Below are 21552 nucleotides of genomic sequence, written 5' to 3' on the forward strand. Positions count from 1 at the left end.
CGTTCACTTAGCAGTCAACCATATGAAATAGTGGTGCGCAAATACAAAATGTATGAAAAAAACCTGCCTAAATGCTTACAGTATGTGCAGCTGTTTAGTTTCTGCAGTTGGTGATGAGTAATATCTTTAATGTTTGGAGTGTATCGTCCTTTTGATTCCACAGGAAATCCACTTCCTCCTTCTTTGGGGGGAGGAGGTAAGAGGGAAGTGACTGAGGTCTGGATGTGATGACAAGAGGGTGAGTGTGTCCAGAGGACTGGAAGTGGTGACTACATGAGGGGATTCCCTTTGATAAGTGTGTCTGATACCATGACCTTTCAACAGAATGAAGTGGAGGGATTTGATATGAGACACCTTGGAGTGAATATATGACTAAATAGCTTCAGGTTTTGGGGGGTTTTTTTAAAGGAAGAGAGAAAAATTATCAGACAAAGGCATAATCTTGAGAACATTCATCAATAATTTATTTTTCTTAATCTCAAGAACCACCACAGCGTCTCTGGAAAATTCATCATCAGTTTCCAACAACACAGTTTTGAAAAATGTAAAGTTACTATACAAATTTTTTAATAGAAAAAAGAATAAATTAACTGTGGAATTCAGTTTTTTTTTAATCGATTCCACATTTTTTCTACAACACGTTTAATGTATTGTTACAGTTGAACAAAACTGATAAAATCAAGTTACATGCTCTATTGTCTGGTAGGGGAGTGTTCTACTATTAAACTGTCTGTTAAAATAAGCTTCATTTTGCACATCTGGTATTGAATCTATTGATAACCATGAAGAGATGTCTAGATCCTACGTGACAAAGCAGTAACTGGTCATTCTGTAGCACCTGAAGGGGTTGTTACAATGTCAGAACTAAAAAAAAAATAAAACAAAAAAACAATACTGGTTCATATAAAATGGAACATTGTTAAAACAATGAATGTGAATGTTAAAAACCCCACAAAACCACAGTGCCCCTCCGTACATACAGGAAAAGACTGATAAAAGAGTTAGTTCATTTCTCTTGGAGTATTACAAAAACCTCATACACGTCTATGGACGAGAAAATATGGTGTGTTTGGAACTACAGAGGGAGGGGGACGTCACACTTCATCACATTGGGCTCAGAGGTCAGAAATTTCCACAAGGTCAAAAAAATGGGACTTTCTGGGAGCAAGGTAACACTATGGAGCAAGACATGCTAATGTCAGAGTGATGCTGAGTGATGTCTTTGGGGTCTTTATTTGTCACTTGATCAGCAGGGCATGCATGGGATTGTGTCTTTTAGCACATAAACTGTGAGCAAAGACTTAATGTGAGCAAAGCAGAGTCAAACTTGTACTCTAGTAGGTGACTTGAACACACTAGAATAATAAACTTCTATGAGATGGGAGCCGGGGAGTTCCAATTCTGGGTAAAGATTTCTTAAATTTGACCATGCATAGATGGATAACTCTTGGAGAGCCAGCCATGCAGGGAGTGGTCTAAACTTTCATACTAAAATTGTCTATAAAGTGGCTGATTAGGACAACTTAAGTCAGTGTATAAAGGAAACACAACACTATAAAGGATGGGGTAGGTTGCGTACCATTCCTCCAGTGCCACACGCTCATGGTACACCACTTATCCAGACATAATGCTGCTATGAGACTAAAAAAACATGCCCACTTCTCTCTATCTATGAGATGTAGAGTGATCTGTGATCTGAGTAAAATTAACATCTGATGAATTCGGATTTTGTGCAACACACAAACAATGATAAGCATTAATTCTTCGGTGAAGATGAGGGGGAAATTAATTTAGCTAAAACATGCACAGTTCTGCTTCCTTCATACAAAACCAGGTGTGCTTTTCTAACCCTGTTCTGAACGTTTTTGGGGTGTGTGAGAGCGATTCTCTGTTTTAGAAGTTTTTTGTTTTTTTCTCAGTTCTGGCTATGGCTTGTCTTCTGTCCTGACAGTTGGGTAGTAATTATTGTCAACTTGAAATCCATCATTGTCCATATACTATAAAAAGATCGCTATCCCATGACACCTTGTCTGTGGTTTTACTTGTTTTTGTCTAGTTTTTATGCACTCTACCCACCATTAAAATATTGAGGGCGGTAAATGAGATCATACGAATTGTAGGTCAAGCCTTCGCAGACACGCTTAATGTTGTGCTTTCAGACCAAAGTACGTTTGAATGATTCTTTTTACCCCTGATACCAAATTATAAAGTCTGTGGACTGTCTTATGGCTACTCTGCCTTGCTGCTGTTTTATACGATGGCTGTAGACGGCGAGGACTTGGTGGTGTCTGTAGCTTGATGAAGTGCCTTTTTCAGTGCTGAATTACAGTATAAATGTAAAGCACCTACATGCACTAATAAACTCATGTGTGCCCATAAATGCAAGTGTTACGACTGTCAGTGTGTGTGTGTTCTGACCAACATTGAGTCAAGTGTTCAGTCTGGATACTCCTGTCATACTGGACAGATGGACAGGGAGACAAGAAATCAGACAGTTAAAAGGTGACTGACAGTTACTGAGCATGATGAGAACTATTACAGAGCCACGGCCAAAGCAGGAGAAGGAGAAATATTACTGAAAGAAAAGATGATTTACTATAAAGATCTAACACTCAACAGCCTTGATGTCAAACTACAACTGAGGCCAACAGCAAATCATGCTTTACTTTCAGGGGTGAAAAGGACAAATGAAAACCAAAATGAAATTTTGCAGTAACTGTGACTGGATGTGGCCATGTTAACGTTCACCCCCCCCCCACACACACACACCTGCTCAAGCAGGCTACTCTTCACAATCCATAATGTGGCCAACAGAACAACTATTGTGGATAAAGAAATTCTGTAAAGATCAAAGACATTAAATAAACATGAATGATGAAGTCACTGAAGTAAGCATAGATTAACGCCAAACCCAATAACCACAACTCCAAATTGTTCCTGTGACGCACTAATGATCCTTTCTTCCAAGCATCACAAGGCAGAGAACATGGAAAAATGTCTGCTTCTATTCACTCTGTAGATTCAAACCAGTTCATATGCTTTTACAATGTTTGTTATTGCTATAGTCCTCGCCAATATCCCAGATAGTGTCCCATCCTGATATTGTCACTGTGATTTTCCCTCGTATACAGTAGACTGACAGGGACACCAGCCCGGGGACCCTGGTGCGACCAGTCAATCCAGTAGTTGTCTTTGGTTGTGGGTTAAACTGAGACGAGGAATCTAAATGTTTGTTGATCCAGATTTTTTGAAAGGTCTGTGTCATCTTCTCTTTTTTTTTTATAAATATGCAGGGAGAAATAATTGACAGGAATAATGAAATCCAACACGGTTTAGTTGGACATGGGAAATGGTTTTTAAACTGGTGGCTCAAATCCAGCAGGTATCTTCTGATTGGGTGGCAATGCACTGGAGATAATAAGGTTGGGGACCAAAGGTGAGACTTGAAACAGATCTTGGAACGGCCGACGTTGGGATGGTTGAGTTTGAGTTTAATATATTTCTGTGCTCTCTCTCTCCCCATCGCTTCTTCCACCATGCCCAGTTGCTTGTGTGCTGTGGGTGAGTAAAGAAAAGGGCTCTGTGGTGCTGCAGGGCAACAGTTCAACAGCTGAGGCGGCACCTCTCAGTCCGTCCTGTGAAATCAGCCCTTATCAGAGCCCAGCAAGTGTGTCCCTGTCCAGCTGAGCTGTGATAGAAGGAGAGTAATAAAGATGTGGTGGGATGGATAGAGGGCAGGACCGGGGGAGGAGGGAGGCTCGTGTCCAGTCAGAGCAGGGTTTTTGTAGGGCCTTAAGGATGAGGTTGTTGGTTGTCAATGGGTAGTAGTGAGGGACAGTGGAGAGGGCAATGGGACTTTTCTGGGCCCTATAGGAAGGTCTTAGACCAGGGTTCCAGGTTTGGCCTTGTCGTGTCCGTACCACTGCACATCTGCCAGCTCTGAACACAAGGGGCTGCTGAGAAAACAGCTGTCACTGAAAGACCTGCAGAGGAAAACAAGAAACCAGGATCAGGATGAAAAAAGGTAAATTTATCAGTTTAAAGTGTTCATCTGTTGATGAGGTTTGTTTGTTAAAGAATGCTCTTTGTTACAACACATACAGCACATGGTGAATTATTTTCATTAGTAAAATCCTGTAGGGAATGAGCCACAGTGAAGCATCACAGTCAGAACACGGAGCAGAGCACATGCAGAGATCAGATACAGATACGGCCAGAGAAGGAGTACATGACAGATACCTCCACCATCAAAGAGAAAGAAATCATGAACCTTCCCCATTGTCGTCCCCCCACAGATATAAGTAAATATCTCGCATGAGTTCATGATACTTTTAGTGTCGTGTACGCACAAATTCCTATCAATAAAAGCCTGACTGTGGATAAATTTGGCACAATGGCTGTCACATTATATTTTGCTTCTATGATATTTTTCTTCTAAAAATCTCTGTTATGCTGCTGCTGTGTTTTCCCAACAGTTCCATTCTATGTTTAGACCAATGGGAGGCCGAGACCACAGACAGTACCTCTATGCATCAGAGCCGGGCTGAGGGGGAGACTGACAGACGTCCTCAGTAGGAGAGCTGTCTGCTGTGCCTCTAAACCAGGAGAGAGGACACACACACACACAAGGAAAGGAGGGTTAGTACAGAAAAGAGAGAGTAACGTGAAGGAAGTGACAATATTAGGTTGTGAGAAAATTTTCCTTAAGGATAAGGTGACAGGAAAGCCGGGGAGAGGAAGAAGAGTGAAGAAGAAGAAGATGCGGCGAGTGAAACATTAAGATAACAAACAGTAAAATAGGATGAAAAGTCAAGATGAGGATATAATTTAAGTATAAAGAAGGTTTAAAAATAGTTGTTAACCCAAAACCACATAAAATCATCCTCTAAGATTAGTTCAACAGTGAAGAACAACATCAGCCGACACAGATCCAACAGACAGTCAAAGCCTGTGAGCATGTTACAGTTGGGTTTGGACAAAGATGAAGAGGAAAAACAGCTGAGGAACCAAGATGCAGTTTGTCCTGAATCAGTGTAAATTCATATCCGGCTTCAAAGTTCCTGTCACCCTGTTCAGCTGATGTGTGTATTTGTGTATTTCTTACCCGCTCTGCCAGTTGAGGATGTGCTGTGGGCTACAGGGGGGTGTAGGTGTGGCTGCGTGTTCGCTGGAGGGTGTCATACTCCTCTGGCTGTGAGGGGATGCAGCTATGGGGGAAAAAGTGACAGTTAGTCATGCTCAAATGAGATACAACACATACAGCATGAGACAGAGATAACATAGAGACCAAATAAATAAATCCACACATACAGAGATACAAGGACAGAGAACAAAGCAAACACATGACAGATAATAGAGTCTACAAACAAGGTGAGGGGCAAAGGAATTTCAACTATGCTTCACATATTGGAGGTTAGGGGGGATGTGGCTTTTGTCTCACAGACCATTTGCCTCAGGGGGGTCATGCCACACAAGAGTCGCATGCTCTTGTAATGCACAAGTATCAGTTATGAGTGTCAGTCTCATAATTTGCAGGTCATGAGTTTGAGCCTCATATGGATCAGTGTGTTTACCTATGTACAATATTTTACCATGTAAAGTTATAATTGAAATCTAAAAAGCTCTGTATTACTATAGCCAATAGTAAAACACTGTCTCAATCCAATTATCCAGATATCCAAACACTTCCAGACTCACAGAACAATCAATCTACCCATGTTATGTTATAGTTTCAACAATGCCATTTTTTTTACTTTCAAAGGCATCTGAGCTCACAAATTATGATGTGAATTTAGTGAGATACGATATTGCTACACACACGTTTTGTATGAGCCAAATAATTTGGATTTGTGTGTTATAGCAGCAGAGACGGGCAAAGGGTGATTTTCTTCCAAATAAGAAAAATAAAAATGGGGGCCATCAACATTTACTGAGCAAATGCAGTTTGTCCTTTATTTACACATTTTAAATAAAGTTTGAATGTATTAAAACTTCATAATAAATGCTGAATTATCCAACTGACATTTCTCTATTATTGTTCCAACATCTAAAAGCACACAAATACATCTGTGGCTCAGGCCTCGTTGGCGCAGTAGGCAGCGCGTCAGTCTCATAATCTGAAGGTCGTGAGTTCAAGCCTCACACGGGGCAATGTGTTTTCCTATGCACAATATATATATATATATATTTGTCTGCATAAAGTTGTAATTTAAAGCTCTGTATTTCTACAGCCAACAGTAAAACACAGTCTGAATCCAAATGTCCAGATATCCACACATTTGCAGACTCACAGAACAATCAGTTTATCCATTTACCATTTTTTAGTTTTAAAGGCATCTGTTTTTTTCAATTTTGATGTGAGTTTAATGAAATAAAATATTGATATCCACAGATTTTGCATAAGCCTGATAACTTGGATTTACATGTTATGGCAGCAGAGATGGGCAAAGGTTGATTTTCATCCAAATAAGGAAAACAAAAAATGGGGCCACCAACAATATCAGAACACTCAGTTTGATCTCTGGTGGTCAAAGTCTGTGAGGGTTTACTTACAAGTCCAGAATGTGGACATTTGGATTCTGCCTTAGTCTCTTATTAATTAAAATCTTTAAACATATTTTAATGAATTTAGAATACCATTTAAATGTTGAATTACTCAGCAAGTGTTCCCAGTTACTGTTAGAAGCTCTGAATACACAAAAAAAACTACACCACAACCTTTGTTGGTTCAGCAGACAGAGTATCAGTCTCATAGTTTAAAGGTTGTGGGTTTGACCCTTACATGGGTCAGGGGATTCTGCCAGTTTACGTTATTTGATCTTGCAAAGTTGCAATTTTAGTCAAAAGGTTTACATTAACATTCGCTGAGCAGATGCAGTTTGTCATTTATTTAGAATTTTTAATGACTTTTGAATAGATTAAAACTTTGTAATAAATGTTGAATTGTTGAGTTACCTAATTTGACTTTTATGCATTATTATTAGAACCTCTAAAAACAAACAAATACATCTGTAGCTCATGCCTCATTAACGCAGTAGGCAGCACGTTAGTCTCATAATTTGAAGTTCATGAGTTCGAGTCTCCCACAGGGCAGTACACTTTTCCCGACAAAGTTTAATCCAAGAGGGTCTATATTAACATTTATAAGAAAAAGCTCTGTTTTTTATTGTAAGTGTTAAATAGATTTCGAATTGATTTCAGATTTAAAACAAATGCTGAACTCTTATTACAATTCAGTTATTGTAATAACCTATTTCATGTTCTCAGTTATTGATTGAGAGCCTCTGAATCCACAAAAATAACATAACAGCACAGGCCTCGTTGGCGCAGTAGGCAGCGCGTCAGTCTCATAATCTGAAGGTCGTGAGTTCGAGCCTCACACGGGGCAGTGTTTTGTTAGTGGGACAGTTATTGTTAGAACCTCTGAAAGCGTTAAATAAACAGGGGTAGGCTTTAATCCAGAACACAGGACTTGTTCTTAATCTTTCCCCAGACAAGAAAAGGTTTAAAGTGAACAGATGAAGAAGACTTACCCGGTGAGCCCTTGGCGAGTGTTCCTACCCGACTCCCCCGACCGTGTCCTAGAGTGCCTTGCTGTGACCCCGTCTCGGAGGAAGTGGATCCTGAATGTGAGTGACTCCTTTCCTTCAGGCTCCCTGAGGACCTCTGGTACCAGCATCGCAGCTCTTCAGACACCGCTGCCCTCCCCCCTCCTCCGCCTCCACCACCCTCTCGCCCCAATGACGGAGTCCGTACAATCTGGGAGCGGGACGGCGTGAGTCGGCCACTCCCCTCTCCTCCCTCCTCTCCTCCCCAGGCCTCCTTGTACAGTCCCCCGGCCGTGTAGGAGCTGGAGGTCTTGAACTGGGCCTTCACGCTGTAGTGGCCCTCCTGATCACTCTCCAGGCTTCGCACCACCACCGGGTTGGGGCTACCCTCCACATATAGTGGGTACTCCTTGATACGGTACTGGGAGGAGGGTTGGCTCTGGCTGTGGAGGTAGACTCCGTGGTGTCCTCCTCCTATCCCGCCTCCACCTGAGCCTCCACCAGAGCCGTTCTTAGCTGCCAGGTTTGGCATGGAGCCGGAGTTAGAGGACCCCAGATGACCTGCAGACCTGGAGAGAGAACAGAACACATGCATCAATCTCACAGAACTGTTTAATTCTTAATAGAGATATTTCGAAATAAGAAGTGTCTTTTCTTGCCACCACCTCACCCTTACCTGTGCCTTTGCCTCTGCCTCTGCCTTGCTTTGGAGGGTGAGTCCTCTCCCAGGGTGGAGTAGTTGGGATTGCTGCCGGGGGCCAGGGGTCCACCAGAGGGATAGTAATGCTCTGAGCTGCTCTGGCTGGTGCAGGATGAGCAGTCGTCCAATGGGTCAGAGCCATTGGAGCTACGTCCTGGGCCCAAGAAGAAGTCAGGGCTGCCCAGTGTGCCCAGGGTGTGCGGGTGTGTGTCGGGGTCGGACGCCAACAGCTTGCCCTGAGACTCAAGGCTGGAGCTGCGGTTCCTAAAGTGCTGAGCGAGACTGTGCAGACGTGTGGGACTGATGTCCACTGACCTGTAACATACAAAACACAAGAAATGTTGAATGAAAGGGGCTGAGCTGGAAGAGATCTACAGTATAAATGGAACTGTGAATTTAATAGCATAGGGCCACATGATTTATTTATTTTCTACAAGACAAGACTTTTAGTGTTCTTGCATTTAATTCATACAATGCAAAAAGAGCAAAAGAATGAGAAAGACACAGAAGAGGAAGCCCTGTAACCCCATTCCGGCAGTGGTATACACAGTACCAGAGATGGGAGCCATTACTGGACATTTTTACATATAATCTGTTATGTTTGGCAGTGTAACGCAAGTCTTGAATAACCAGTAAACAACTGAGGGTATAAGGACTGACCTAGTGGAATGTACGTAATGTGGGGTCCTTGTCCTCAGGTCCGGAGTCGACGGCATGCTGGACTGAGAACTCCAGTGAGGAAGGCTCCTGATAGGGCTGCTCTGCAGAGAGTTACTACCTCCTGCTTCTGCACTGCCGGAGCTTGGGAAACGCCTGTGACTTGACAGAGAAGCAAAAAAAGCATTATTTTAAATATATTTGATTATATACATATACTCCTTTCATATAGGCAATCTATGTATGATGTGCTGTTGATTTTAGTTGGATGAATTACACTTGAGATGACTAAACAATATTTTAAATGCATATGTGGTTGTTTAGGCTATGGGCAGCCTCACACATATACTTTACTAAATAGTACGTGAGAGAAACTCCCTCATACCTGGAGTGAGAGGTGCGTTTCTTGACTTTTTCATAGGGCTCATCCAGTGACGATTCGCTCCACATTTTGGGTTTAATGGGTGATTTATCGTAGTCAGAGCGTGTGTAGTGCAGGTGTCTCAGGCCATCCAGGGACTGCGGCGGAGGGGGCCGACTGTGAGATGGTGGCCGAGGGGGGAGGCCCTTGTGAGGCGATCCTACTGGGGAGAAGGTTGGGGTACCTGTGACTTGAGGATCATCTGAAACCAAGAAATGATTGGAGTGAGTAAGAACACTCTTCAACTCATTTAATTACATGATTATTACGAGGTAGCAGAAGTAGTTAAGAGGTTAATATGACTCACCATCATCCAAGACCAGTGCGTCAGACAGTGAACTGTCTTCAGAGCCGATATTGGCCTCTATAGGACAAACAAAGGCAAGTAGTTAAAATGGTATGATAACAAAATATTCCAAAAGTTTCAGTCTGTGTCAAAAAGCAACAATTTTGGAACTTGTCAGCTGTATTAGCCAATATGTGGGCTTATACTACTCCTCTAAACAGCACCTGAAAGAATACTGCTGTATGTGAAGTCAAACTACAGTTTATATAAATAAAGAGATATGAGGACAAATTGATTTTCCTGTAGTGAGTAGGAGTATACTGGTACCTTCGATAATAAGTGACGCCCTTTGAGTAGGCTTCTTGCCAGACCGGACTCGGTACTCATTGATAGAGTTCTCAATTTCCTGGAGCTTCTTCAGTGCGTTCAGATAAGAAGTTTTCCTCTGTTTCTTCAGCTTCTTACTGCTCACATGAGGATCGCTGGCAAGACGCCTGGCTGCCTCCGTAATCTGGGACTGAATAGCAAACTCCCTCTCCAAACGCTCCAGCTCCTCTTCCTGGGATGAGCGCATACACAAACATGAGTGCAAACTCTAAGCAGCACAGGCACGAAAATACTATCAGCTTCGCTCATGGTTTTAGCAACAAATACCTTCACACACAATCCAAAAACAACAAGTGTTTAGTTTGCAGACACATATTCACACTGTAACTCTCCCATGCAATGTATTTGGTGAGACACACACACACAAAGCTTTGCCAGAGAAAACACGCTGCGGAAATCATTTATCTGTGTTGCAGGCAGCTCCACATTTTCTCACCACTGAATATTCTCTATTGAGACACACTGCCCCCCAATAATAACAGTTCTCCATCAATCCACCTTCTCCTCCTCTACACTTCCCCTGGGATTTGTTAAGCACAGACTATCACTGTAGGTGAACCAAGGAAAACATACTCTCATTGTACAAGTTTATTGCATAATTTGTGTTTACTGCACTGCAAAATGTGTATGTGTACAATGTACATATAGTATAGATTATTATGGTATAGTATAAACTTGTGACTGTGGTTATAGAAAAGGAAATAAACTCATGTCAATCCTGTGACACACACTGCACAGCCTGCATGCACTGTGAGAACACACACATGATTTCACTTGCCTCTGGAGAGACAGAGCCATGATGTATTCACTTGGGTCGACATCTTACTGGACTACCTCAGTTCTGAGGAATTCCTCTTACTAGCAGTTCCTTCACACTACTGTTAGAGTGGCTTCTGTTTCTTTGTGTGAATGAGTCTTAGGTGTTCGGTGTAAATTAAGAAACATCTTTCTGCTTGCGAGGCACTTTTGTGATATTGTGTCCCCGCCTGGATCCTTTTCAAAGCATACAACCTCAGCGACACACATCTGCATGCACATGCTTGCACACATACAGGCGCGCACACAATCCTACTATCACCACTTCCTGTGGTGAGAATGCTGCCAGACTATTTTTAGAAGTTCTGCTGCTCTGGAAAATCTACCCGTGGCACAAAAAGAGAGCAAAAGAAAGATGCAGTACTACTTTCAGAAGGTCCAAGAGGTCTCAGACTAGCTTTTCATTGTACTTGCTTTCATTTGCTTTCTTAACAAATGAGTAGGGATCAGTTAACTTATTACATCAATCATCATCTCATACCATTATGTGGGTATTTATATGAGGTTTTAAACAGTTAATCCTGAACAAACCTTGATCTGTACTGTATGATGTCAAGAGCTTTTAAACACTTTGATCTATAATGGCCATACTGTTAATAAATTAATACTGGCTTAAGGCGGATTTACACTATGAACTGACATGAATTGCACTCAATGTTTGCTGATTACTGCAGCACAGTACCAGGTGCAGGTACTTAGTTTTATGTACTTATTTCAAACACTGAGACCACTTGCTAACTTCCTGTTTTTATTTGATTGGACAACATGAGAAAGTGCTATTGAGGAGAACTGAAGAGGTTGGGGCTTCACCTCTCCCTTGGGAAGAATTTTCTGCTCGTCCAGTTTGAATGCGGTACCAATCTTCCTTCTCACTGTGGGTGGTTCCTCTCCTGGATCAAGTGGATATTCCTTGGGAAGTTTTCCTGTCAGCTCCTAGAAGAATGAAAAGGGGAAAATGGTAAATACAGATGAAAAAGCAGAGCTAGAAAGCACTGTGGTTTTCAAATTTTTTTTGCCAAATCTGTGTTTTCTCATACCGCTTCTCTGATGCAGATGCTCTTGAGTTCCTCTAGTCTCTGCCTTAGTGTTTCTTCCAGAGCTTCCTGCCTGGCCCTCAGTGCTGCCAGCATGTCCTTCTTTGCTGTCTGGGAGCTGTCTGATTCCTGAGAGCCTGCAGCATCCAGACAACACATAAGGTAAGGGCAGGAGTCACGAGCATGTCAGTGTGTGATTGTTTGGAGTTTCGGGGTCTTGTTCTTTTGAGGCAGACCGCAGAGGAGAGAGAGAGATTGTGCGTGCACCTGCACGCCTCGCAGGATGTTTACAGGGAAGTGAATGGAATGTTTCGATAAGGAAACTGAATTTAAGTGCCGTGTTTGTGTGAGTGTTTCAAGGAAGGGGCAGTTTAGGACAAAGTGTGTGACGCACAATCTCTAAGACCCTGGTATGGTGCCAGTCTTGTTTGCAACATGCCTTGTTGAAAACAACACATACACTTCCCCACTCACATTATGTAGCTCTCTGTTGCACTCAGTGGCCTTATGTCTGCTTAAACGTTGCAACAACAAAAAACTAACCACTGTTGAAAATCTTGATTAATTTAAGTTGAATGTTTCTGCACCTTTTGTTTTGACGGTACACAAAGCATTACCATCCGACTGATCTTACAGCTGAAATACATTCAAACAGGCTTGTTCAGTGAAACATCCACATTTCTGTAGGAAGAAGGGTTTCAAACAGCCACATCCATTCAAAGATCACAGATGTGATATCACAGTACCACTGGCGTATTTATGTTACTGGATAAAGATGGCCTCCAATCAGCTGTGGATCATGACCACAATGACACAACACTAAGGAGACAAGCGATAAGACACAGACAGATAAGACACCCTGTATAATATGTGGTGGAACTAGAGGAGAACAGGGAGGGGAGAAAAGACTGAGAGATAAAGGGAAGGGAGAAGGGAGCTATGTGTATCTATGTTGAGAAAAGGGAGTTAGAGGAAGTAACGGATCTGATCAGGAGGATTAGCTATGGAGCAATGAAAATGAGGAGGGCATGCAGGACATTTTTGCTGGAAGGCATTCCTCGTTCCTGACAACAGTAATTGATTCAGTAAGGTGGAATATACTCTAAATAGCTGACCCCACAGCCATGTACAGACACACACATTCTTGTCTCTTCAAAGGCCTTCGAATACCTCTTAAATAGTGTTGGCTTGGTCTAGTGCATGTCATTTTATAAGGGTATAACGGAGCAGTAGATAACAAGGTTTCAGTATCTATGCTTCCCTTCAGCCTAAATTACTGTACTCTCTTTTCTAGCATGCAACAAACTTTACATGGCCCGGGTTTAAAAGGGCAGTTTCCTCTCCATTCTAATTCTGGTTCGTGTACAAATCTTCCTGTCAGACTCATTATTTGTTCAACACAGATAAGCATTGTTTTAAATGCTGTGGTAAACTTGTACACTGACCCGCTGCCCTTTTCGTTCTCTCACCCACTAAATTTAGAGTCAGTGGCCTCTGGAGGATGAGTTTGTGTGACATGGAGGCTGGGTGGGAGTTGTGTTCTATACATACAGAAAGACAGCGGGTGTGGTGGGTGTACAGTATATGTGTGTGAGAACGTTCAGCACAGAATCAATGGCCTCTTTCCAGAAGCAGCTGTTTCTGTCTTTCCAGTTGATGACCAACCCCCTCCCTCCACCCCTTCTGCCGCCATCACCACACATGCAAACACAAAGACGAATACACACACATATCAATCTATCTCTTCCGGTCATAGTCTCTCTGTTTTTTTTCTCCCTAAAATACACTCTCAGACACACACATACACACACACACACACACACACACACACATACACACACACTGACCTGAGGAGAGAAGACTACCACTGCTGCCACTGATGATCTTGCCCTTGCTGCCCATGTTGGCCAGTTTGGAGGTCTTCAGCGTTCCTGTTTCCGTAAGGTCTATTGCGATCTCACTCAAACTCCGTGCAGCATGGATCTTTGACTGGACACACAAGAATGTAGAAGTGTTTGTTGAAGCGCATCATTACTGTAAGTTGTTAAATTGCTGAGTTTACTGTATCTCTTGTATGTTTCTAATCATGTCTGTGGTCAGTTTTAAGTGTGTCTGTGGTGGGACTGACTGACCTTGCTCTGCTTGCGGTCCAGGTAGAACTGGTGTTGGCTGATGGCCATGGCCCAGATGGACTTGATGAGGGCAGGACAGGCGTACCAGGTATGCACAGCAATGCCGCTGTGACCAAACGTCCTTCTTGTCACAGACGCCCTACAGTAGGAGCGGACACAAGGCCTCCTTATATACACTGAATACAAAAGATGTCTACACATCTCCGCCAGTGAAAACACTCCCACCACCACTTCTACTGCTAATAAAATTACTACTCCTGCGGCTGCTCCAAGGGAGAAAAAATATTAAAGGCTTGAGAGAGCGAGGCTGATAGAGATATTTTTGCAAAGCCACACACGATGTTCCCCATTGTTTACTCATCCTTATTTAAACACACATCTGTAGCTGAGCAACAGACCAGCTCACCCTAATGACAGCTTCCTTTAAAGAAAACACCACTGCTCTCTGTTTCACCCTGTCTGTCTCTTTTTCTCCCATTGCCTCCCTCCCTCTGTCTGTAGAATAACACTCCACGTATATAGCCATGTTAAATAAACATAAGAGAGGTCACTTCCTCCGCAAAACAGCTATCACAAAGCCATCTATCCTTCTGTGGTCAACTATCAAGAGTTTACCCCGTGCATGTGGCTGCACAAGTGTGTTAATAATCAGCCTATCAATCTGTTTCAGGCTCCACCGGGACATCCCTAATATCTTGCTCTATTGCCAAGACAAATGCTGCAACCATTACTGAATTAGATTCCAATCTCTCTTTTCCTGAACTGTACTGTACGTAGTTTGAATCTTAACACCATTCGCATATGGCACAGGGGTAATGTACAGTAAAAGCTACTGGAAGGTGTCCATAACTTAGGGAAAAATGGTATCACTTCCAAATATTAGCTGGAGAGAATTCAACAGCAATAACATTAAATCGCTAGGGCTATGATATAATAATCAGCTAACCAATGATATACTCAAGAGCTGAGTCCCTCTATCTTGAAAAGCAATACTCAATAACTTTTTGAAAAAAAACACATAAACACATTAAAACACAAAGCAGAAAAGCATTATAGTAAGTTGAGACCAGCATAAATGTAATATAAATTTACCTCCTGGGGTCATGAACTTCCACTGAAAACTTCTTCTCTCTGAAGTAGAGGTTCTCCAGCTGACGCCATTGGAACACCTGAGGTTTAGGAGAAACACAACTCTTCAGGGCTGCTTGCAGAAAAACACTAAATCCACACAGCCTTGAGCTAAATCCTCTCTTCTCTTCTCTGTATGTTCCAATTTGTTTTGAAAGAAAACGCAATGGATAAGGAGGAGGAGAAAAAAAAAAAAAAAGAAGGAGAAGCCGATGAAGAGGAGGAGTTGGCAACGGAGGAGGAGAAGGAGGTGGAGGGAGAGCAGAGACCCCGGTCTGAAGTTCTGTGATCAGGTCCAGACCAGGCGGTCTCGTCCACGGCGGATCCTTGCGCTAGATGACCTCACGCTGGAGAGAGACAGTGTGAGAGGGAGGAGGCTTTCTTTCCTCTGCTGAGCTTTTCTTTTTTCCTTCTCTTCCCTTCTTTTCCGTCCCCTTTATGAACCATCAGCTCCTCTTTAAATGAAGCCAAAGCCAGCTGGGCGAGAAAGTTTCCCCCAAGATCTACTCCCCAGCATGTGTGTATCTTAAATCCTCCCAGGCGCAGGGGAACAGAACGTTTCTGAGTTGGTGGGTGTTCACCAGCTGTAGGCATGTGTGTGTGTGTGTGTGTGTGTGTGTTGGCTGAGGAGAAAGTGTGTAAAGTTAAGTTTCCTCCTCTCCTGTAGCTTTGCTAGGAGGGTTGAGGAGGGAGGGGGCATTTACGCCTCCCCCTCCTCCTGACCCCTCCTCCCTCCCTTAGGGACTATGCTTCCTGCTCTGTGCTCTGCGGTTGGGAGGTGTGTGTGAGTATGTGTGTGTAAAAGAGGGGTCAGGGGAGGAGTGATGAAGGGGGAAAGAAGCTTTCTGTGGCCCCAGCAATTGAAGTGCCCTTGCTTTGTTTAGCCAGACCTCTGTGTACACACACACACACACACACACACACACACACACACACACACACACACACATTCAAAAACTCGGAGTCTGTTTCTTGTTACAGAAAGAGTAGAGTGTGGGCTATATTTTAGAGCTGCAACACAAGACGGCCTGCATCTATCAGCTGGAGCAGACATGAAAACACACACACGTACACAACCCTCTGACCAACTACTATTGAGCAAAGTAAAGCTAAGCAGCAAGAACTAACAATCAGGAGAAAAGGAACAATGTAGGAGACCCATCTATGACAGGATGAGGGAGGAAAAGAGGAGAAAGGGAGCAGAGGGAGGAACAGGTCACAGCCCAGGAATTTTAACAGCCTGGGAAAACAATGGACGGAGGGATGAGAGGGAGGAAAGGGGGAGAGGGGGTGAAAAATGATGTAAACACAGCCTAATGTATGCATGTATGTACTGTATGTGTGTGTGTGTGTGTGTGTGTGTGTGTGTGTGTGTGTGTGTGTGTACCAACATGAGGAGAGAAAATTTGCACTCTTATCAAAACTCTTGCTGTACCGTACATTTTCAATGGAGTGTGAAGTGCTAATGTAGCATGGTGCTAAATATAGCGGGCGGGGTAGATAGTGAGTTTGTGTGTGTGTGTGTGTGTGTGTGTGTTGGCTACATATGGACCAGAGCTGTGGAGATAAGAGAGGTGTTTGTAACTGTGTTCAGGCACGAGACCACTAAAGCTGTCCTCGGCATCAGCGGGACAGAGCTGCTGCAATTCTGAAAGTAGACTTTGATGTTTGAGGATAAGTTGTACGCGTGCAAACAGTAGTCAACAAGGTGTAACGAAGTTGCTCTCAAGTTTAAAATTAGACATTTTAGTAATCGTAATTTCAAAAAGTGCTCCAGTTACATAACCCCATTGTATTAATCAAACCTTTGTAGTCTTTGTGACAGACTCTGAATAGCAGGAATATCTCATGAAAACATGCTGACAGATTCTTTCTTAGGAAGTCTTTCAAAGCCACAGGGTGCTTCGGTTATTGGGCTGAGGGTTGTGCATGTATGCGTGCATCTGCTATAATTCCTCTCCCTTTTGACCGTAAAACACTCAACAATGGCACAATCACACACAAGCAGAGGAAGTGACTGGGTGCTCATGTGCACAGACCCGCGTCTGTCACATAATAATGTCTGTACACCCGAGCTCACATCCATTTCAGATGAAAAGGTCAGATCTGATAGAGTGTAAAGGCCTTTCTTCAGTGTAGCGGACTCCCTGGAGATTACAGGAAGAATAGAAAGTTTAAATAGCATAGGCTGCTCTAACTGTACTGAGGCCAGGTATTATTCCTTTCAAGAATTGGACCTAGGAGTCTAAAAGACCATTATTTCATCCGTGTGGGTGGGGTTCTGGTGTGCAACCCTACATCCATCCGTTGTCATGGAGATGCAGACACACTCTGGGGGCACTTCCTGTTGTTTGTGTTTTGGTTGTGGTGTTTTGGAGGGATGACAATTCTGGAAAGACTAATCAGACTGGGCTGTATATGCCTATTTGCGCTAAATGAAACACAGACAGAAGCTGACTACAGTAAGTGGGTGTGTACTCTTGTTCCACTGCTGAAAAATGTATTCATATGCAGTGAAATGCACATGAGATGACATTAAATTATCATCATAGTTTGTTGTGTTTGACTGACCCTTCTTTTTCACAGTGTTGACAGAGGCGTTTCTATGTTAGCCTTAAGGCAGTCAGTGAGGTAGTCAATCCACACACAGAACCTATAATCTCTGTCTAAATGAGTCAGAACAGACTAACGAGGCACTAGTATGGTGTGTGGTTCAGTTGTAAACCCCGGGTTGTGTGTGCCGTAAGTGAATCTGCATGTGGTCTGCGGTGAGCAAAGGGGGAAAAGTATTTTAACATCCCCAAATAAACATGCAGGTTGCGGTAGATGGTCTGCATTAAGAGACAACGGGATCTCCCCTCGTAAAAAGACTAACTAATTAAACACAACTGCTTTCAATACACACATGCCTATTATACAGCACAACTTGAAGCCACTTAGTATTTAATTATTAATGAATAATAATGTTTATATTTAAAACATTAACAATTTTTACTGTAACAAAAGAGGGTTATTGGCCCAAAATGTCTCAAAATCAGTGTTCTTCCACCAACTCACTCAGTCACAGTTCTGTAAACTTAAGCAGCAACAAACTAGTGATTACAGTGTGAGTCAGTGGTTACTGGTACTGGACTGGCTGGCTGATTGACTAATCAACTGCACTTCCTCCGGTTTGTTGAAATAAAGATGACCTGCATTACTAATATAACATCTGCACGCTCTCTTTTGTCTGCGTTTTTACTGAAAAACTGAATAACTGTGTTGATTTAGTCATTCTTGTGACGTTGCACTAACAAGACATGCAGTCCACGAATCTCAAGCTCCTAAGACTACAATGACATTTGCGTGGTGAGGAGGCCGAGTCTAATTCTTTTGCCACTTGTGCTGTGTGTGTCTGTGTGTGTTTGCATATAGGAGGGGGGTGTGAGGGAGAGAGACGGCGATAGAGCAAGAAATAGGAAGTGAGAGAGGGAGAGATTGGAAGAAAGTGAGGGGGTCAGTACTGAAGCTTAACGGACCAATGACTCACAGCGACTGCTGCTATCGCGGTTGAATGCTTGATAAGTCGTTTGTGTAGGAATGCTATCAACTGTTTCTTCCCTCCGTCTCTTTGTAAAAGCCCTTCTCATTCCTTGTGGCATTTACCTCAGAAAAAGCTATGAATTGTTATCTGTCATTATTTCAACCAACATGTATACATCATATGTAGTAAAAAAACAAAACAACAATAACATGATTTGTAACCTTTTACAGGTTTCTGCTTGGTCTTTTGTTGTTTGGTAATGTAACACCTGGGCAACCACAAGATTAGTGATGGTTGTGACAGTCATTTAGACTGGAATGCATGAATTAAGATGCGCACACACATACACACACGCACACACGCACACACAGACCACAAGATTAGTGGCAAACAGGAAAGCTGTGGCAGACAGGAAGTATTCATCAGGATGGTGAGTTCAGAGTTCCTGTGTGTGGGTGTGTGCATTTGTTAGTGTGTGTGTGCGTTTATGAGCACCAGAATACCGTATGAGTGTCTTAGTGGTCAGTCAGTATGCAAGGATGCTGTTAACCCCATTAACGCCATGTGAGACAAGGCTGAATGCCAGAGATCAAGGCCCTAAACATGATGAGGAGGTCAGAGGTGAGGTAAGAAAGGCTTTCACAGGTAACCTGCTGGATCCACTGATTGGGGGGAGGAGGGGGTCACAGAGAAACTGAACAAAAAAGCAGGACAGGATGCAAAACATTCCAAGACTGAACGTCTCCAGACAGTAGTATTGTATCATTGTTCTTCCCAAACACAATAATCTGACTCACTGAGTGGAAAAAATGGACAGTGGTGACAATGAAAACAGATACAAAAAGATAGAGAAACATTTCCTTATAAAGCAACACATTTATATTCAACTCTTCTTCAAAGAGGGTAAAAGAATGAAAATGAAAAAAAAATCTTTGAGGTCATAAATAGTACACTAAAGAAGAATAGTGTGTTAAGAGGGGAGTGAAAAAATCACAACCTTTTGCAATTTTGGAAATTATACCAATTGCGGGTTTTTTTTTTATTGACTTCACATATCTAGCTCTATTGAAAGAGGGACTGTAGGCTGTGCAGAGGACAATTTAGTTTGTGGTGCGGAGAGATCAGAGGGAGCATTATCTCACCTTCCTGGGCTTGACTTTGTCCTGGTGGTCATACTGGAAGATACCTTTATAGCTCAGGCCGAGCCACCACGGAATCCCCTGCTTGTCCTAAAACAAACAACAACAAACACCTCAGGAAAAGTTGTGCATGTGGATGAGATTGACAGAGAGAGAAGGAGAGAAAGAAAGAGCGGCAAAGACACAGACAGAAAGACAAGTACAAATAGCTTTAAGCTCCACTATATCTCCAAATCCCAAACTGCCTGCTTGCAGGTCCAGAAATGCATGTGGTGCATGTGTGTGAAAAGAAAAAGGCAGAGTAATAAAACTGTACCTTTACAGCATAATAATGTACTCCATATGTGGGCAGAGACTCCACAATGCTCATATAACTGTGAGGAACAGAAAGACACACATTTAATGGTTACAGAGAACACAGCCATCCAAAGAGTGGACAAACATTACCAGAGACACAAACACTTACTTTACAATAGCTTGCCCTCTGGACTGCCCACTGAGCTTCTTGTAATGCTCTATGACCCGGTCTTCACTGTAGGAGAGTGCAAATCACAAAATGAGAGAAAGACTAGAAACTCGGGAAAAGAAGAAGAGGAGAGTCTGTGCAGTGTTCTGGCGTTTGTCTGGTTAGTGTCTCACCAGTAGGCCAGTGATGGGTGCTCCTTTAGGGCCTGGGTGGGCAGAGCAGGCAGTTTTTTCAGGTCAGACCTGGTTGCATCATTACTGGGAGGGAAAGACCACAAAGACATGATCAAAACCATGTTTGCGAGAACCGTCATTCTCATGTATAAGCCTAACAGTTTCATTCAACAACTGTCTAAGCAATACCACTGAACTGTAGACAGAGGAACCCTTGAAATATTGTGTTACAGCAAAACTGAAATTTTCCCACAACTGTCTTAGAAATTGAATGTTAAGTTTAGAAAAAGGAAGGAAAGGAGGAACTATATTTAATCGAGAGAGGAATGAAAGCTGATGTCCTAAATGCTCTTCATTTCAGAGTGCTAACAATGAACATGCAGAAACACTGATAGTTGGAGACAGGAAAAAGAGAGAGAGAAACAAAAATCCAAAATATGAACAAAGAGAGATAAAAGATAAAAAAAAACAGAGATGTAAAAGGAAAAGATACAGACAAAGACAGAGTAAATGAGACAGGGAACCATGCAGGGAGCCAGAGAAATTCCGTTTTCAGACCTCCAGTGGCAAAAGGTCTTAATACCTCATCCTAATCCCCTAGCCTCTGTCCAGCCTCTGCCAAGGCCCCAGAGGATTGGGGAAAGCCCTGGAAACATGACAACCTATGAGCTAAAGCCCTGGAAGAGATCCCATTCAGTCTACCCGGCTGTTCTCCAATGTGTGAAAACAGCTGTTTGTCTGGTTTGGTTGATCAACATATCCGAGCAAGCCAGTCTTCTTTAGGTAACGTGTGGTTATGTCTGCAACTCGTGCACTGTACATGTTCAAAGAGAGGATGGGAGCTGAACTTTAAGAAATACGATGAGTGCACCATGGCGCTGTGAAATCATTAAATCACATATTCAATCTTAAAATGTTATTTTTTTTAATTGTTATAAATGATTACAGATTATCATCTTGTTTCCAGCGCAGTGTTTCAAAGGCATTCTTGATTCATTTGTATTTAACAAAGGACAAAAAATATATCTAAAGAGTTAAATGGCAGTTAAATTAATCATTGCAATGAATATTTTTTTGAGGAGCAGCAGTGAGAGATAAAGTAAAACTTCATATGAAGAGGGGAGCACAGTGTATGGTTACAAG

General features: G+C 42.6%; 1 protein-coding gene and 2 non-coding genes across 13 annotated transcripts in view; 2 read left to right on the forward strand and 1 right to left on the reverse strand.

The window, feature by feature from the left end:
* Positions 1-440: 440 nt before the first annotated feature.
* The window catches only part of frmd4a (FERM domain containing 4A), a 100953-nt gene continuing 79841 nt past the window's right edge, over positions 441-21552 (reverse strand). For 6 of the 11 annotated variants that reach the window (XM_067589552.1, XM_067589546.1, XM_067589550.1 and 3 more), the window contains exons 8-24: positions 20410-20493; positions 20237-20302; positions 20087-20144; positions 19774-19860; positions 15073-15149; positions 13981-14122; positions 13696-13837; positions 11852-11985; positions 11625-11747; positions 9939-10170; positions 9633-9689; positions 9290-9527; positions 8908-9066; positions 8224-8562; positions 7533-8116; positions 5105-5207; positions 441-3983 (exon numbers count right to left, since the gene is read on the reverse strand). In XM_067589552.1, coding sequence (XP_067445653.1) covers positions 3881-3983; positions 5105-5207; positions 7533-8116; positions 8224-8562; positions 8908-9066; positions 9290-9527; positions 9633-9689; positions 9939-10170; positions 11625-11747; positions 11852-11985; positions 13696-13837; positions 13981-14122; positions 15073-15149; positions 19774-19860; positions 20087-20144; positions 20237-20302; positions 20410-20493 — 2728 coding nt within the window. In that variant the 3' untranslated portion in view covers positions 441-3880. Of the gene's footprint in view, positions 3984-4523; positions 4596-5104; positions 5208-7532; positions 8117-8223; positions 8563-8907; positions 9067-9289; positions 9528-9632; positions 9690-9938; positions 10171-11624; positions 11748-11851; positions 11986-13695; positions 13838-13980; positions 14123-15072; positions 15150-19773; positions 19861-20086; positions 20145-20236; positions 20303-20409; positions 20494-21552 lie in introns of all 11 variants that reach the window. The other 5 variants (XM_067589549.1, XM_067589543.1, XM_067589553.1 and 2 more) reach the window with 4 other exon arrangements.
* On the forward strand, positions 6078-6150 carry trnam-cau (transfer RNA methionine (anticodon CAU)). Its single transcript has one exon. It is a non-coding gene; the product is annotated as a tRNA-Met (tRNA).
* trnam-cau (transfer RNA methionine (anticodon CAU)) lies at positions 7315-7387 on the forward strand. Its single transcript has one exon. It is a non-coding gene; the product is annotated as a tRNA-Met (tRNA).

The sequence above is a fragment of the Thunnus thynnus genome, chromosome 5 (assembly GCF_963924715.1).
Source record: "Thunnus thynnus chromosome 5, fThuThy2.1, whole genome shotgun sequence".
Classification (NCBI taxonomy): Eukaryota; Metazoa; Chordata; class Actinopteri; order Scombriformes; family Scombridae; genus Thunnus; species Thunnus thynnus.